This window comes from Marmota marmota, unplaced genomic scaffold (assembly GCF_001458135.2).
Source record: "Marmota marmota marmota unplaced genomic scaffold, marMar, whole genome shotgun sequence".
Classification (NCBI taxonomy): domain Eukaryota; kingdom Metazoa; phylum Chordata; class Mammalia; order Rodentia; family Sciuridae; genus Marmota; species Marmota marmota.
This window is the reverse complement of record NW_026000142.1, coordinates 2,701,075-2,717,914: the sequence shown is the minus strand read 5'-3', so window position 1 is coordinate 2,717,914 and position 16,840 is coordinate 2,701,075. Positions and strand designations below refer to the sequence as shown.

The 16,840-nt window shown below is 48.4% G+C and overlaps 1 protein-coding gene across 1 annotated transcript; it reads left to right on the top strand.

Annotated features, from left to right (window-relative positions):
- Nucleotides 1-3,414: 3,414 nt before the first annotated feature.
- On the top strand, nucleotides 3,415-8,003 carry Dlx5 (distal-less homeobox 5). The gene is made up of 3 exons (XM_015488418.2): nucleotides 3,415-4,099; nucleotides 6,054-6,238; nucleotides 7,320-8,003. Exons 1-3 carry the CDS (start codon nucleotides 3,745-3,747, stop codon nucleotides 7,647-7,649), a joined length of 870 nt encoding a protein of 289 aa, XP_015343904.1. The 5' UTR covers nucleotides 3,415-3,744; the 3' UTR covers nucleotides 7,650-8,003.
- Nucleotides 8,004-16,840: the final 8,837 nt, after the last annotated feature.

Sequence of the window (16,840 nt, the reverse complement as noted above, 5' to 3'; positions counted from 1 at the left end):
CTCCTCCTTCCGTATTGTATTCTCCTTGTAAACTCAGACACACACACACACACACACACACACACACACTATCCCCAGATAAGGGGGGGTGGGGGCAGAGACAAAGACAGAAGTGAATGACCCGTGGGAGTGAAGCCTACCCAGCTCCTCATATAGACAAGACCTATTTCTTCATAACAGTCTAGGAAAAGAGGGTCACATTCAATGTCTTCCAGTCACCCCAGTTGAGAAAACTGACCAAAGCACATAAGAATTGAAATAGGGTGCAAGAGAGGATCACTCAAAAATGGAATGCATGAATATGTAAGAAGTAAAAAAAAAAATGGAAAGAAAGAGTGAAGGGCTGGGAAGAAAGATCTACTGAAAGATGAGAGAAAGAACCCCACCTGATCCTGGGCTCAAACCTGGAGGACCATCCAGAGTTGTCCAGCCAGCTCAGAGCTCTTACAAAGTTTGCCATTTGTACTCTGTTTCTGAAGGACACTGGGTGGCGCTCGTGGTAAAGAGTTGCACTTCTCTTAGGTCTTCTCTTAGAGTGTCCCCTATTCACACACACACACCCTTTGCAAATTTCGGCTACTAAAAGATAAATTACTTACATTTTTCCTACATGTCTCAGTGGGGAGCGCACTGCTGGAAGAATCTGATGCTGTGAAGTTGTTCCTCCACGGCCGGGTCCATTGATGGGATCTGAGAGTAGCAGTACCGCCCGCTGGCCTTCTGGACAAAGCTCCAGGCCTTGGTGTTAAAAATTACCCCACAATACCAGTAAGAACTGCAGCCTTGAGAGCCCCAGTACCCAGTGTGTGTGCGGCCCAAGTGTGGGTCTGAAGCCACTGCCAGCCCTGCAGCAGGACCAGCAGTGCATAGAGCCACAGTGACTATATTGTAAAAACAAAGTGATGATGCATATATTTTTAACAAACTCCTGCTGCTTTTAACTTGGCGCCTGCTCTCCCTCCCGTTTCGTTTAAGGAAGGGGTGTGTGTGTGTGTGTGTGTGTGTGTGCCCGCGCGCGCACAAGCGCGTGTATGTGCAGGCGTGTGCACGCCTGGGGAGCCTGAAAAAGAAGCTGTCAAAAAAGTTGAGAATCTGGACCTTCAGAGACACACCCAGATTTGGTCTCATCCAGAAACAAACTTGGCACAAGTGACTCGAATCTCCAAGAGGGTTAACATAACGCTTTAGGAATCCAAAGAAAGAAGTTAAGTTCTTCCCTCCTGCCTCACTTTTTTATACAATGTGGGCGAAAATGTCTTTTGACCACAGAGGAGGGGAGGTAAGAGGTGAAATTAAACAAGACCTAGAAATTGTTCAACTAGATCCTAAACTTTAAAATTTTGCCCCCATTCTATCAGTTTCCAATGGGTTCTGCCTTCTCAGTAAGGTTCAAGGGGCCCTGCAAGGAGCATACTGATTAGTATAACCTTATTAACCATATTTCCCTCCATGTTGCTAAGCTTAAACCTCTATTAAGGGAGATGTTGGGGTGGGAGGACCAATGGAAGGACAGCCCAGCTCCTTGGGCCACTTGACTTTGCTGGAAGGTGCTTTGACCTGCCTCTGGCATTTATTTGGGGGAAGCAATTTGTGCAATTAGGCAGGTTGTGTATGAGGTGACTCGATGGGAACAGAGAGCCCACGTTCGCAGCTCAGTAGGGTCGACACTGTTTCCTTGCTGCCTTGATGCTCCTCACAACCTGAAGCCAGAGGGTGAACACCAGCGCAGAAATGAATAGCACAGGTTCAAGGCTGGCTCCAAGAGGGGCTGTTTGCCTGGATGACTGTCTCAGAAGAGAAACCCAGGGCCACAACGCAGCAAGAAAGCGATCCTGGCTGGGGGGGAGGGGGAGCAGATTGGTGCTGTGAAATTCCTGCTTCCTTGTGTGCACCCCGCACTAAAGTCGCCCCCCTACACACATACCCTAGGAAGTAGGACAATAGCTGTGCTTTTGTAGTGCCCAGACATCAGTAGCAAGGAGCTGATGCATGTGCTGTGATGCTCAGAGTTGGAGCATCTTGCTCCAAGTTCCAGACACACTCTTCTTGTTCTGGGTTGGGTAGCTCCATGGCCTAAATAAAGCTAACTAACATAGGCAAAACTGGTGCAGATGCTTGCATCTTCAGTTGGGAGAGAAGAGGAGGAAAGGCCTAATGTTCCCATCCTAAACACCCAGTAGAGCTCCCAGGTTCCCGGCCTTGGGCACCAAAGTGGAAGATGCAGAAAAGTCCCAAATCAGAATCCAGCTCCTGAAGTTTCCTATTTGAAGGGAGAGGAAGTGGAGAGTCGGGGAGACTTATGTTAAACTTCTAACCCCCCACTGGATCACTACTAAAGCAAAAGTAGCACATAATAAAAAATAAACTTTGGCTTGTGTGTACCAAGTATATGATTCTTGATCTCTTTCTCCTTTTGTATTTGAACTAAGCTGTCTTCTCCCTCTGGGAAAACAAAGGGAGAGGGTACAAGGAACCTGGACCTGAAGAATGGAGAGGTGGGGCCTAGAGTGCAGGGTCCAAGAAGCCAGGAGGGGGACATCTGAATTCCCAAAAGGGCTTTGATCTCTACTATCCCATCTTCTCCAAGTGAGTTCCCATTTGGTCGGCAGGCATAACAGGTTACACGTGGACTCACTCACTTTTGCAAGAGTCTGTGGTTACTGAACAGAGTTAAAATTCTCTAGTTCAATGAATTCCAAAGAGATAAGAATATTGAACAAAAGTTGGGTTTCCCGCTCTTCTTGGAAGCCAGCAACGAGGATTTGGGCGTTATTAAGTTATTTATGAGTAAAACAATGATTTTTTTTTAAGACCATGTAAAGACTTAGGTTACAGGAACTCTTCTGCCTTTAACAGTTTTATGGGCAGCAGGGATTCTCTCTGTGCAGCTGTATCTAAAAGATACTCAATTCGTGCAAAGGAAATGCTTGCTACATATTTGTCTCCTTCCCAACTTTCAATACAAGTAAGTTACAACTTGCTTCCCAACACTACACTTTAAAAAAGAAAGAAAGAAAAGAAAAAACTGCTCCACGTTCTTTCTCTCCTTGGTCTAAATTTATTTTCCTTGATTTTCCATTTCAGTAATGTGTTCAATTCTATACTCTTGAGCCCTTGGTGGAGCTCACAGGGGCAGGAAGGTGGAGAGCAAGGAGAAACCATCACCGACCTCATCCTCGAAACGTGCACTTTTGAGGCTGCAGATTGGAACACAGTGTATCCAGACATCACAGAGCTGGGTGTTGGGCCTCTGCCTTGTCTCTGGTATTCACTAAAAACAGATTGACGGGGACCCCCCTCCCCCAACCAGCAACAAAACACATACGCGTGCACACACTCGCGCGTGCGCGCACTTCCCCTTCATTCCCCCGCCACCCTTCTCTTTTTAAGCAATGCTTTGTTGTGCTAAAACTAGTTGGACGAGTTAGGGTGTTGCTGCTGCTCCCGAGGCCCTGGCCAATGGAACCTGATCCACCCCGCTGTGCGTAAGCGCGCAATTAAGGATTTAACCAAGGCAGTGCTGCGCCTCAGCCAGCAGTCAGCTTGCTGGAGACAGAGCCTCCACGACTCCCAGCCTCCTCCTCGTCGCCGCCGCCGCCGCCTCCTCCTACTCTCCTCCTCCTCCTCTTCCTCCTCCTCCCTCGCGCCCACAGCCATGTCTGCTTAGACCAGAGCAGCCCTACAACCAACTCGGGCAGCAGTCGCCGCCACAGCAGCAAGGACAGCCGCCGCCGCCTGTGAGCGATGACAGGAGTGTTTGACAGAAGGGTCCCGAGCATCCGATCCGGTGACTTCCAAGCTCCATTCCAGACGTCTGCAGCCATGCACCATCCGTCTCAGGAATCGCCAACTTTGCCGGAGTCGTCGGCCACAGATTCCGACTACTACAGTCCCACGGGGGGAGCCCCGCATGGCTACTGCTCTCCTACCTCAGCTTCCTATGGCAAAGCGCTCAACCCTTACCAGTATCAGTACCACGGCGTGAACGGCTCCGCCGGGAACTACCCAGCCAAAGCTTACGCCGACTACAGCTACGCCAGCCCCTACCACCAGTACGGCGGTGCCTACAACCGCGTCCCGAGCACCACCAGCCAGCCAGGTATGGGGGCGGGGGCGGGAGGCAGATACCCGGGACCAGGACTCCGGAGATGAGGAGTAGAGTGGTAGATTGGGGGCCACGAGTCCACAGCAATGGAAGGCACAATCGGCAGAAGGGAGTGGGGACCCTGACTCTGCAAACAAGAGAGGTTCTCGGGCCAGCACTTTAGGCGCTGAAGTTTCCCCCTTAGTGGAAGAACCCTGCGGAGGTTTAGACTAGCGCCTCTTCCCTCCGGCACCTTCCGGGATCCCTCAGTCGCTGTATTCCTAACTCGCCTGGCCAGAAAGCCAGCTAGGCTGGAAAAAGAGTAGGGGTGGAGAGAAGAAACAAGCAGCCTAGTGGCGTTTGCGTAATAAAAAGGGAAGGTTAGTTGTTGGAATTCTTGGTAAGTGTGCTGGGTTGGTGCGAGTAGGAATGGAAGGCTGCCTCAAACTGTCGGGATTAGTCTGGGAACCGCCAGGAGCCAGCGTGGTGCGGGTGCCCCGAGCGCGATATTGGGGTGGGGGGTTGGGGAACTGTGGCTCGCCAGAGAGGAGCGAGGCAAAAGCTTTGCGGCTTATCCAAGGCATTTCCAAAAACAAAAAGCCTTTTAAAGGTGGAGGAGGGTTGCTGAGAGGTCACGTTGTTGGAGGGATTCCTCTCGCTCTCTCACTCTCTCTGAGCCTAAATTTGCCATCTCCTCATTTTTTGTCCACCTTGAAACTTACTCAGAGAGTTCAAGAGGGTTTGTGAACCCGGCGGTAAGAGAGGGGTATTAGGTCTCGGTGGATAGATTTTACTGGTCGAGGGTGATCTCTCCCCACTAGCACGTTAATAATCCTGCTAATATTAGAATCCCCTACTTTGGCAGAATGGAGACCACAGCCCTCATTCTCCACCCTTCATCTCCCAAGACAGACAGACAGACAGACACACACACACACACACACACACACACACCCTGAAGAGGTTCTCCACTGGTTTCAGATAGGTAATACTTTGGGGGAAGAGACTTGAGGCTTCAGGGAATGTTTGTATAAAAAAAAAAAAAAGCGTTGGAAAAGTCTTCCCTCTACCCACACCGGGATCTACATTCATGACATGAGAAATTCATTCTGACCTGCCTCCCCTTTGCTGCGAAAATGTCGCACCACAGATTTCTTTTCACTGTGACTCTTGCTAAACTTTTTAAAGAGATCGTTCCTTTCACTGTCTCTCTATTTCTATTTCGGGCACAAGTGGAAGATATTTTTTTTTTTTTTGCCAAGAACATATTAAGTCTATTTGTAAAAGAAACCAGACACATCTGTGCCTTCGCAGATCTGTAGTGAGATTATGGGGGCTGCATAATCGGCCCTCTGTCTGCGGAGGCCCCGACCGCTTGCAGCTGAAGTGAAGGAGCATAGTTTGCTTGTGGGTCTTTGAACTTTGGAGACCTCGGTTAGCGTCTTCCCCTGCCCGAGCGTCTGGCCTCTGCGGGCGCCCCAACAGACGCCGGCAGAAGCCGGGTCACGGCCCAAGGCCTCCTGGCTTTAAAACCCAGGAGGGATTGTCAGTTTTTGCCCCAGAAACTCGGGGAGCACAGGATGGGCATAAAAAGAAACTCAGGAGAAATAGGAATCGCCGAAAGGGCAGAATTCTGGATGCCAATAAGAAGCGCATCGAAAAACCGGAGTGGGCAGAGTGGGAATTAGTCAGAGACTACCCAGGTCTTCCAAGATTCGAGGGAAGGCCGTATTTCTCTGGGTTTTGGAAAGCAAAGGTGGTGGGCTGGGGATGTAGCTCCTTGGTATAGTGCTTGCCTAGCATGGGTTCTTACACAGCGTGGGGGACGGACGGATGATAAGGGGAAGGAGAGTAAAGATCACTTGATTAAAAAAAAAAAAAAAAAGCCTCAAGGACTGTGCCTGAGGCCCTTCTGCGAAGGGCTATTGTCTGCCCCAAAGCGCTAACCTAGTCTGTTTTGATTATTCAGAGAAAGAAGTGGCGGAGCCCGAGGTGAGGATGGTGAATGGCAAACCAAAGAAAGTTCGTAAACCCAGGACTATTTATTCCAGCTTTCAGCTGGCCGCGTTACAGAGAAGGTTTCAGAAGACTCAGTACCTCGCCCTGCCAGAACGCGCCGAGCTGGCTGCCTCGCTGGGACTGACTCAAACACAGGTAAATCCCGCTGCGGTCGCCTCGCCTGCAGGCCTGGCTGGGCCGCAGGGTTCGGTCCCGACCGGCTGGAACCGATTCGACGGTACTCGCGGGAAAGTAAGAGAGACACCAGCCCCCGCGCCCTTCCCTCCATGAGTCAGGTTGGGTGTTGCCAATATGTAACGGTGGGGACGGGATTCGTCGTTTGTCCCAAGATGCCCCCATGCATCAGAACTCCAGAAGTGGGGGTTAATTTCCTAGCAAGCAAACAAGGGGGGGGGTATTTCTAGGACGGTCTTGCAACCTTGAGAAATTGATTCTCTTCGCGATGTGAGCCTTCCCGGGGTGAGCAGGGACTGGGGCCTCGCGGTGGTCTCAGGCCTAGCAAAAGCCGAGAGCATCGCCTCGGGCGGGAGAAACTTAGAGAGTCATGCCCCCCAGCCCCTTTCTTGCGGGAGCTTTAGGCTGTAGCAACCTAAGGGTCGCGAGGTGGGGGGCGCTGTTGTACGCGGAAATATTCCTGGATCGTCCCCTTCCCTTCACTCCCACTCCAACCGCCTTGGGCCTATAGAAGTATAAAGAATGTTCAAGTCGTCACCAGAGCTGCAGGAGGATTCTAGCCTCACGGAGCTGAGGAGAGTGAAGGGAGTTGTGCCGAAGGTTGGGAAATCGTTCCTTTTCCTCAACGTCAGCGCGCGTTTAGCCGGGCCCACGCCCCTTCCCCGTCGGGCTCAGGCCATTGTTGGTGAAACCTTCCACGGCGAGGCCATCTGGGCGCCGCGCAGGCCTACAAGTGCGCGCACGCCGCTGCGGACCTCGGGCACACGCACTCTCCTCCCCAAGTCCACACAAAAGACAAAAGCCTTGGGGTCGTTCCCTTGCAGTCGCCGGTGCGTGCGGGTCCAGCCGGCCAGGGCGCCCCCTGGGGCCCGCGCTCCACGCTTTGCCTCAGGTCCAGCCCTGGGCAGTAGGCTGCGAGCCGCTGGGAGACGCCAAGGCCGTGCTGCTTAGGGGCCCGAAGATGCCTCCAGTCGCTGCCCCGGGGAAGGCGCGGGCGACCTCTGAGTGTCCCGGTAACGTGTGCCTTTGTTCCCCCACCCAGGTGAAAATCTGGTTTCAGAACAAAAGATCCAAGATCAAGAAGATCATGAAAAACGGGGAGATGCCCCCGGAGCACAGTCCCAGCTCCAGCGACCCTATGGCGTGTAACTCGCCACAGTCTCCGGCGGTGTGGGAGCCCCAGGGCTCGTCCCGATCTCTCAGCCACCACCCTCATGCCCACCCTCCGACCTCCAACCAGTCCCCTGCATCCAGCTACCTGGAGAACTCAGCTTCCTGGTACCCAAGCGCAGCCACCTCAATCAATTCCCACCTGCCGCCGCCCGGCTCTTTACAGCACCCGCTGGCGCTGGCCTCCGGGACGCTCTATTAGATGAGCTGTTCTCTTTCTTGCTCTTTTTTGGGACTACTGTATTTTGCTGTTTTAGAAAATCATAAAGAGAGGAATTCATATGGGGAAGTTTGGAAAACGGAAACAAAAAAAGATTCATGTGTAAAGCTTTTTTTTTTTTTTTGCATGTAAGTTATTGCATTTCAAAGGACCCCCCCCCCCCTTTTTTTTTACAAACGAACTTTTTTGCGCAACTGTGGACACTATCAATGGTGCCTTGAAATCTATGACCTCAACTTTTCGAAAGACTTTTTCCAATGTTATTTTAACCATGTAAATAAGTGTAGATAGAGGAATTAAACTGTATATTCTGGATAAATAAAATTATTTCGACCACGAAGCAGAATGTTTCTGAAAAGCACACCTTTTGCTCTCTTGATAATGAGCTAGTGTAGCTTTATGCAGGCAATTAAAGAAAGACAAGCTCTGCAGAGATTCAACAAGGCAAAAAAGAAAACAGAAGTCAGGGGTTTCATGGACACAGAAGACAATGTGTATATGTTGGATGTTGTACTTTGTCTATATTACATGTGTGGGCTGTTTCTAGTACTGTCATATAATATATGTTTAGGTATTTTTGGCCTAACCACAAAAACCATTTAGATAATGTTAAGTTGAACCCCAAATTATTTAAGGTAGAAAGTAATGCTAGAATCTAAACACATCTCTCCCACCCTGGGTGTAAGAAGGCAACAGAAATCCCTCAATAACCCCTCTGAATTCTAAACTCAATGCAATTATCTTGGAGAACTGCATTCCCCCCTACCCAGCCTCTGTATTTCCAGAGCAATTAGACAAATTACACTCTCTTCAAAAGGGAGCTTCCAAAGATAAGAAAAGAAAAAGGGAGAAAAGGCAGGGGGGGATGAAAAAGAAAAGAAATTTCCTATAATTCCTATTGCTTTTTTTTTTTTTTTATCTGAAGTGTTTGGGGCATAGCAAAAGGTAGAGCCTTGGACTTCTTGTGTGTATGATTATAAGTTTGTTCAAGCTCCTTCAGAAAAAGGAAAAGACCACGGGCACTGGGAACAATGATGAACCTAAACCACCAGGCCAAGCATGGAATATGGAAGGGGGGCTCATTTCTTCATCCTCCAATAAAGGGTATTGCCAAGACAGGGAACTTCCAGCTGAGAGAAAGGAATAAAAGCATTGTGGCCCTGTATAGGTTTCATTTCATTTCAGATAATGTTCTTAATATAATCTTCCCCTACATTCTCTTTACCACTCTTCTTCTTCTTCTTTTTTTTTTTTTTTTTTCAGGAAAGAGCTGCCTCTACTTTGCTTTTGCTTGTAATACAATGCACTACAGGTTTTAAACCATGGGAAATGGAATCTATTTGCTGGGATTTCTTCTTTGTGAAGCTTTCTTTGGGGTAGACACTGAGGACTTGCAACCTCCAAGGCCTATGTCCAGTCTTTCTTCTCTTATCCCTTTATGTGGCTATTCACAATGTGACAGAGCTACAGGCCAGGTCCAGAACTGTACTGCCAGGCCTGAATTGTAGACATTTTTCTGGCTGACTGTCCCTTAGTCCACCTGACTCTATTTCCTTGGAATACCAGGGGAAATCTTGTGCTGAAAATTGCCTCATGCATGTGAAATATTTTATAGCTAGGAAGTCAGCAGCAATAAGTATGACAAAAAAGAGACTTCTTAAAGGGGGTGGAATATAAAAAATTACATCCTGTCATCTGAGGATTTCTGAGAAGGCTCTTCCAGGGTTGGGAGACTAGACCTGAAAAGGCATGCTGCAACCTGGAGGGGAATTTACCTGTGTGTTCTCTCTCTCCCTGCCTCCCTCTTCTGTTCTCTCCCCACCGCCCTTCTATCTCCTCTCTTTCTTCTTTTTCCTTTCCCTTTCTTTCCAGAAGAGACAGCAAATCCATCAGTTTGGGACAGCTTGGGCCTCAGGGGGTTGTACCCTGCCTGACTCCAAGGCAGCAGCGGCCTGGGGTGTGGACCTCTCGTTTCATACCACAATGCCAGAGCAACCGCGTCTCCCAGTTTTTCCCTCTCCCCATTCCGGCCCAATCGTTTTTTTCTCGAAGAAGTAAGGGGTGGCTAGGCACACTGAGGAGGCCAAGGGGACGGTAGAGGGAGGACGGTGCTCCTTACCCCCGCCCCCCCCCCAACGTTGGCAGAGAATACGATGGGGGAAGAATCGAAGGTATCCACTTCCAGCTTTTCTTTCTTTGCTTGCAAGGATTTCGGTAGTTTCCATTACACCAAAGCCGGCGCTTTTATTTCTGGCGACTCCGGCTGGGAGAAATCCCCGCGATCGATTGTGGTTTGTGAGAGCCTGGCTTTGCGCTGCCCTGGCTTCTCTCCCTGCGTGTTTGGGAGGACTGATGGGGGCGCATCCACTGGACACCTCTAACATTTTCCACCCACTGGTTACCCAAAAGTGTCAAGAATGCTTGGATTATGCTTTCCTTTCTGCACATGGAGAGGATAGCTGCCCTCCCCCCAGCTGTCCCCGACATTACCCTCTTTCTTGGAGGAAAAGGAGGGATTCCTCCACCACCTCCAATCACCAGGCGCAGCCCAGCTGATAATGACCACCCTCGCCCCTAACTTTAATGTTGCTTGTTGTTAAAGACTCTAAAGCCTGGTTGCAGGGCGTCCAGACCCAACCATCCGCCGACCCAAACTTGGTTTCAGGATTCCTTCCCTGTGCTAACATCACTTGTTCCACTCTCGGTGTCCTCTTCTCTCCCCCAGCGTTTTTTTTTTTTTTTGTTATTTTTTTCCCCTTGGTACGGGAGCCGCGAACAAAAATATTCTGGAAAGTCAGTCTTTAGCGGGCTTTCCCTGGCACCACGGGGTTTCTCCCCCGGGGAATTTAACTCCCTGCAGTCCCGCGCCCAAGGATGTAAAAATAACAGATCCTCAGCAAAGTCTAAAAATATCTGTGATGTTTCTCTCGCGCGCCCTCCCTCCCACCTTTCCTCTTTCCCTCCATTGTTCCTTCTAATATCTACGCGTACCGCTCCCTAGAATATTCCCAGACTGGTGAACCCCACTCTTCCGGACTTTGCGCGGGTCATCCCTCTGCCTGACCCTTCTGGTTCCCACTTGCCTAACTCTCAGCCTTGTGCTTCCAAAATGAAACAAATCCACTCCAAGATTATTTTTTTTTCCCCAGTGGGTTTCTTCACCTCGAATACTTCCAACCCTCCACCTCGGTCTTCAGACCTCCTACCAAAGCCCAGAAGACCCAGGGCAAGCGATTCCTCAGTGCCCTGCCCACCTCCCGGGGCCTCCCGTAAGAGAACCGATAAATTGGCCTTTGTTTGAGGCTCGGGTTGAGCTAGACAGATTTCTGCCCTTTTTCCCCCCTTTTTCCTGGCGGCCACCTCCTTGTGGGACAAGAGGCGGCCTGGGGATCCGAGAGAAGCCGCATTCCTGTGGGTGCCAGGCGGCTCCAGTGCTGAGCCACAGGGCCTGAGACACACACACTCAGAGGAACCCGCAGACCTCGCTGCCCTTGATCTCACTCTCTCTCCTTCCCGTCGGGGCACCCACCCGGGAGCCCGTCCACCCACACTCGGATCCACCCAGGGCTCGGCCTCAGGCAGGAGAGCATTGACCCACACAAAGATGCACACGAACCCCCTCCCAGTGACACAGGCAAGGCCAGCATCTCCCCACCCATGCCAATCCTCTTTCTCCCGCCCCTTATCCCACAATCCCAGACGCGCCGGCTGGCCTCCTCTGACTCCTTTGATCCCACCCGACGCCCCACGGCTCGCGGCGTCCCTGCCGAACTGTCCTGGGAGTCACCCACAGCGAGCCAAGGCCAGGCAGCTCTCGCCTCCCAGCGCGCCCTATAGCTCACTTATAGGGCACCGCTCAGTCTCTGGAGCTCCCCAAAGCACGAAGCGCAACGGATGCCCGCTGAAACACTGTCCCTGCATTCCCACTGTCCTCAGCAATTCCCTGTATTCCGAAAGAGGGACCTTTAGGACCACCCAACCACCCCCTCCACGTCCCATCCCCGCAACCCCTTGGATCGCGCGCCTCCCACTGGCCACTGGGATTTCGCCAGCCTAAAGCTCTCCAGCCCTCCTAAGAGGCACACCCTGAGGGCAGAAGCCCTCGGGCACCTCTGGGAAGAGCGCCACGCCAGCGGAACCGCCTGCGGTCACCCCTCTCCTCCACCCTTAAGCACCCCCTCCCACGGAGGCTGGGTGGAGGCTCCCACCGCCTGGAGTTTGGGGAGGGGGCACTTCAGCTTGCCCTAACCCTGGGCTCGCGTTCCCGTGTTGCCCACGGACCTTGCACATGGTACTTGGTATTTTCAATCCCATCCTGGTCACAGCAAACTTTGGGCCTCGAAAATAGTCCAAATATCGGTGGCACATGTGGGACTGTTTAAATCTTTTCTGTGTAGTCCTGTCTTTCTTTCCCCCATCCCTGTCGTTTTCTCTTTCTCACTGACAGCCTTAAGATTCCTCAGTGGTGCCGGGCAGAAAGGATACCTTGCATCTACTGCCGGGGTGGGAGGGGGTAAGGGGAGGGGGGAAACCTTCCCTTTCAATCATCTAGGGCTGCCGGCTGTAATGTAATAACCTGTTTTATAGGTCAGGCTCTAACCGTGAAGATAGGAACTGAGAGAATTTACATGAATCTCTCTTTAAAGGAGATGAGAGTCCTGTTTGTAGCAATTAAATGTTTCTGCTCTTTTGTTCGCTTGGATTTCTTACTTACTTCTGATTTACGGGGATCTGAAGGAGTCTCTTTGCCAAAAGCACATGTATTATTGAGTCTGTTCCACACCCTAAACCAAGATTTATATAAAACTGTGAAATATCACACATTATGACCTTTCACCAGAGGAAAGAAAAAAATGGCTCATAACACCATTCTACACAAATCATCATCATCATCATCATCATCATCCTGGTTTCAGTAAGAATTCTCTGTGAAATCTCAACTATATACAGTCCAGTGTATTTTTTAAGTGGGTGGGGTAAAGGACAGTAAACAGTTCCTAAGCTATGATTTATTTTAAAGCATTTTTTTTTTCAAAAGGGTCGGAGACAGAAACTGCCACTGGAAGCTTATTGTCATCCAAGAACTATTTCTGCCACTTGCGATTTGCAAGGTGGGGGAAGAGGGGCGGGGGAAGAGGCAGGATATGGACTCAACTTTCATCCATAAACAGGGGTCACTAAACAGGGGACATTTCATTATTGCCCTTAAATTCACAGGAGCTAAGAAGCCTGCTTGCCACCCTGCAGGGTGGCCCTGGCTGGGCAGCTCCCTGGTTGGTGAGGTGGTGGGAGGAGGGAAAATCAACATGCACTGGCCTAGATGCTGGAAAAGATGCCCAGGAAATTCTCTGTGCTCACTGTGGGAAAAATTGAGCTCCCGGGGATGTAAGGACTTTAGGTATACTTGACCAGGAGGTCCCCACCAGGAACCAAAATGAAGACTGGGGAAGTCTCCACCAAGGCAAGTTCATCCTCCTAGAAGCAATAGCTAGAATCCCTAGAGAGCTTGAACTCTGGCACCAACATAGTCTCCCAGTCTCTCTTATTCTAACTTTCCAACCCCGTGTCTCTTTGGTCCTTACAATATTAAGGATACTGACCTTGTTCTTTTAGGCAATATGATGACTTAAATTGAAAGAAGCAGCTGGATTGGCTTATATGGAGAGATGTTAATAAACATTAATGATGGAATTAAAACCAATAGCCAGTCAAGCCAATTGGAGAAGACAGCTTCCCAGCCCGCTAAATTCAATTAGCAGCAATTAATATATTTTCTGCTAATATTCTCTAGGACTCTCCATGACTTTTTCACTATGAAAGAAAGTGGAGATGGAGCACAGGAACACTTACAAGCACCCAGGGCGTTTTGCTCTGATGACAAGAGAGATTGCAAATTCACTTAAGAAAATGTTCATAAACATGTGACAGGCACACTGAGGTGGCTTTGGTGGAAACAATAGTGAAACTGACAAATGTTCTTTGCTTTGAGGGAAGGACACTTTTTATAGTAGAGAAATGCTTTGGGAAAGAGAAAAAAGACAAGAGCTTTAAAAAGGTAAAGAAAAGGAAAAGAAAAATTATTTCAGACTCCAGGCAGCAGCAGACACTGTAGCCCTTACAAACACATCAGCCCTACACTATTGAAGATTTGGACACGTAATTCTTCAGACCACTGATTTGCTATTTTCTTAATTCCCGCTCTTCTTTTTCCATATGAATCAAACAGTCTTTTGTCCTTCAGGGTTTGATTTGATCGCTACTGTTCACATTTCACTTTTGTATTTTCCTCTTCCTATACCATTACTCATTGAGTGCCCCGTGAAATTACAATCGTACATTTTCAGCTCAGCAACCCATTTGCAGTGCAAAAATAGGGTCTAAATAATGGCTGAATTAGCCCTACTGGACAGTTTCAGATGTAACACTCTGTAATAATTATATTGCAGGCTGGATTAGGATGCTATTATCATAATCTGGACGTTTACAATTATCTGTAATTTGCAAAGATGCGCCAGGTCTTGATTACAGCAGTTTTTTTTTTTTTTTTTTTTTTTTTTTGTATCACGCTAACCATCACTAAACAGTGACAGTAATAACAGCTAATTTTGCTGGCAATATAAGAGGTGCCGGGGTGTGCAAACAATTTCACACCTGGATGTGCTCACTCAACCAAGAATATAGAGAAAGAGCTTCTGCCCTGAGGCTCAGAAAAATATTCTCCTCTGCTTCGGTTCAGTATAGATTTCTAGACCTTGATCATTGCTTAAGAGATATTCACTGAGGGTAAGTTTTTATTTCTTGCATACTTCAAGGCACAGTTCATATTTCTCTTCTCACACTTTCCAAGCTGTATGTGTTGTTGTAATTTCTCATGGACTACAACTTTGCTTTATAGATTTTTCAATTCTGACCTTTTAGCCCCTTTAACAGTGAAAGTGTTGTTCTGGTGAGTAAACGGATTCGGGTGTGAATGAGAACCTTAAGAACCTGAGTTGTCTTGCTTTCTGTGCTGTTGATGCGTTTGGTGCCAGTGTGTGACTGGAGACTGAGAAAAGGACCAGGTTTCTCTAAGGTTTGGAAGGAGGCTGAGATTCCAAGCTAAGATCTATTTGAAAACTGTTACAGCATAATCCTAGGTGAATCCATGTACATGTGGCCACGATTTAAGGTTTTGAGGCATCAGGAGATCAAACGGAGCTCCCGGCAGGACTCCTTTAGAATCACAGGTATGCAGTCGTTTGCAAAGGCAGGTGTAGCCTGGATCTCCAGATGTTTAGCCTGTATGACATCTTTCTTCCAGTTGGGGAAAGTTTCTGTGATAACTGGCCTCTGAAACCCTTCAAGGCTGCTTTTCAGGGCCTTTGCCTCAAGCTGGTGTGTGTGTGTGTGTGTGTGTGTGTGTGTGTGTGTGTGTAGTGGGTGGGCTGGCGGGGGGGGGGTGTTGGTGAGGATACCAGGATCTTGGAGCTTATTGCCCACCTAACCCAAAAGCTGTGACCTTGGAGCTAGAGGGGGTTAACTGGCTGAGATGCAGAATCAAGCTCAGAGCCAGGGAACTAGTCTGATTTAGGAAGACATCAAGATTCAGGAAAGAAGCGTTGCTGTTCTATCTATAGATGACGCTGTTTCCTGACCCTGTGTTCATTATAAGCAGCTAGAAAAGTGCAGAAGTCTGAGAAATCTTTGGCTTCCCTACCCCAGTGCAGAAAAGCCTTTCTCCTGTGGCAAGAACCTTTTGACTAAGTTGTGTCAAAAGATAATGAGATGCTTATTGGTGCTCAGGAGAAATAGTCTCCTTCACCCTTACCCCCTGCAGCTATTGTTCTCTTTCTCTTTCTCAAATGGGAAATAAGGTCAGAACTTGGTCTTAGAACCCGAACTCTGCAACCTCACAGGAAGTTTGAACCTGGAGAGGTGTGTAGTAGGCATCAGAGACTGGGTGAAGCCTTTTGCCCATGCCCCTCCTACCAGTCCCTCCCTCAGGAATCAGTTTACTATGGGGTCAATACATTTCAAAGAGCAAAAATATTAACCCTTGAGGTTCAGAGGACCCAGAGAAAGCCCAGTTCCAAGGACAGTTCTAGGGGAACTGCTAGGAAGTTTAATTAAACTCATGTTAAGAGATAAAGAGATTCATAGTGAGGCATCACTGACAACACCTCCAATATGTTAACATACATTTGCTGGATTTCAGAATTCCATGCACTCACAGTGGTTTGGCATATATCTGGTGAATCTTTTTTTTTTTTTTAAGAAAAATTAGTGTTGGTTTCGATGTATGGTAGCTTTCCCTCTAACATAATTTGAATAATTCAGCAAAGCCCCACTACCAGCTGTACTTCTGCAGCCTCTTCCATTCTTTTCAGCATTATAATTTTGGTTAATTTTCAATTTTAGGTCCTACGTCTCTGCAATTTGTGTATGAATAACAGAATAATTTCCCTCTTTTGTTTCGCCTTTCCTGTTCCTGAATCTAAATAAAGATGGCTTTTTAGTATTAAAAGTGGAAGAAAATTACAGGTAATTATCTTTGACGGTAAAAACGCTGTAATCAGCGGGCTACATGAAAAATTACTCTAATTATGGCTGCATTTAAGAGAATGGAAAAAAACCTTCTTGTGGATAAAAACCTTAAATTGTCCCCAATGTCTGCTTCAAATTGGATGGCACTGCAGCTGGAGGCTTTGTTCAGAATTGATCCTGGGGAGCTACGAACCCAAAGTTTCACAGTAGGAAGGGGGAAAAAAAGAAAAGAAAACATTTTTCCTAATGTAACAATGCGAATGCTAGAAAATGACAAGACTGATCGGTTTTAAACCATTCTGAAGACTGACTGAGCGTGGAAGTTGCTCAACAAAAAAAGGAACGGGTATATTGGTAAGTAGTCTTTGCTTTGTGTCTAATTATAGTGACTGTCCTTTTGCACGACTGTATGTCGCTGTCATTATATGGAGCACTCTGAGTATCTCTATTGACTTCTGATAAATGGCTCAGTGGTTTCAAGGTTCATAATTTGAAGGATGCCCAGGTCTGTAGCCATTAATTCTCGCAGTATGGGGCTTCCTGCTTGTATGACGAAAGGACTTTTCATTTTCATTATTTCTTTGCTTTCCACAAGATCGGAAGGATGTGTTTCATCCAAGATGGTACATTTTCCTACCTACCTAGCTTTC

Excerpts from the sequence above, each read along its gene's own strand:
- Dlx5 (XM_015488418.2), top strand. The coding sequence starts at position 3,745 with ATGACAGGAGTGTTTGACAGAAGGGTCCCGAGCATCCGATCCGGTGAC. Across the intron at positions 4,100-6,053 it reads GAGCACCACCAGCCAGCCAG|AGAAAGAAGTGGCGGAGCCC; the intron begins GTATGGGGGCGG and ends TTGATTATTCAG. Across the intron at positions 6,239-7,319 it reads TGGGACTGACTCAAACACAG|GTGAAAATCTGGTTTCAGAA; the intron begins GTAAATCCCGCT and ends TCCCCCACCCAG.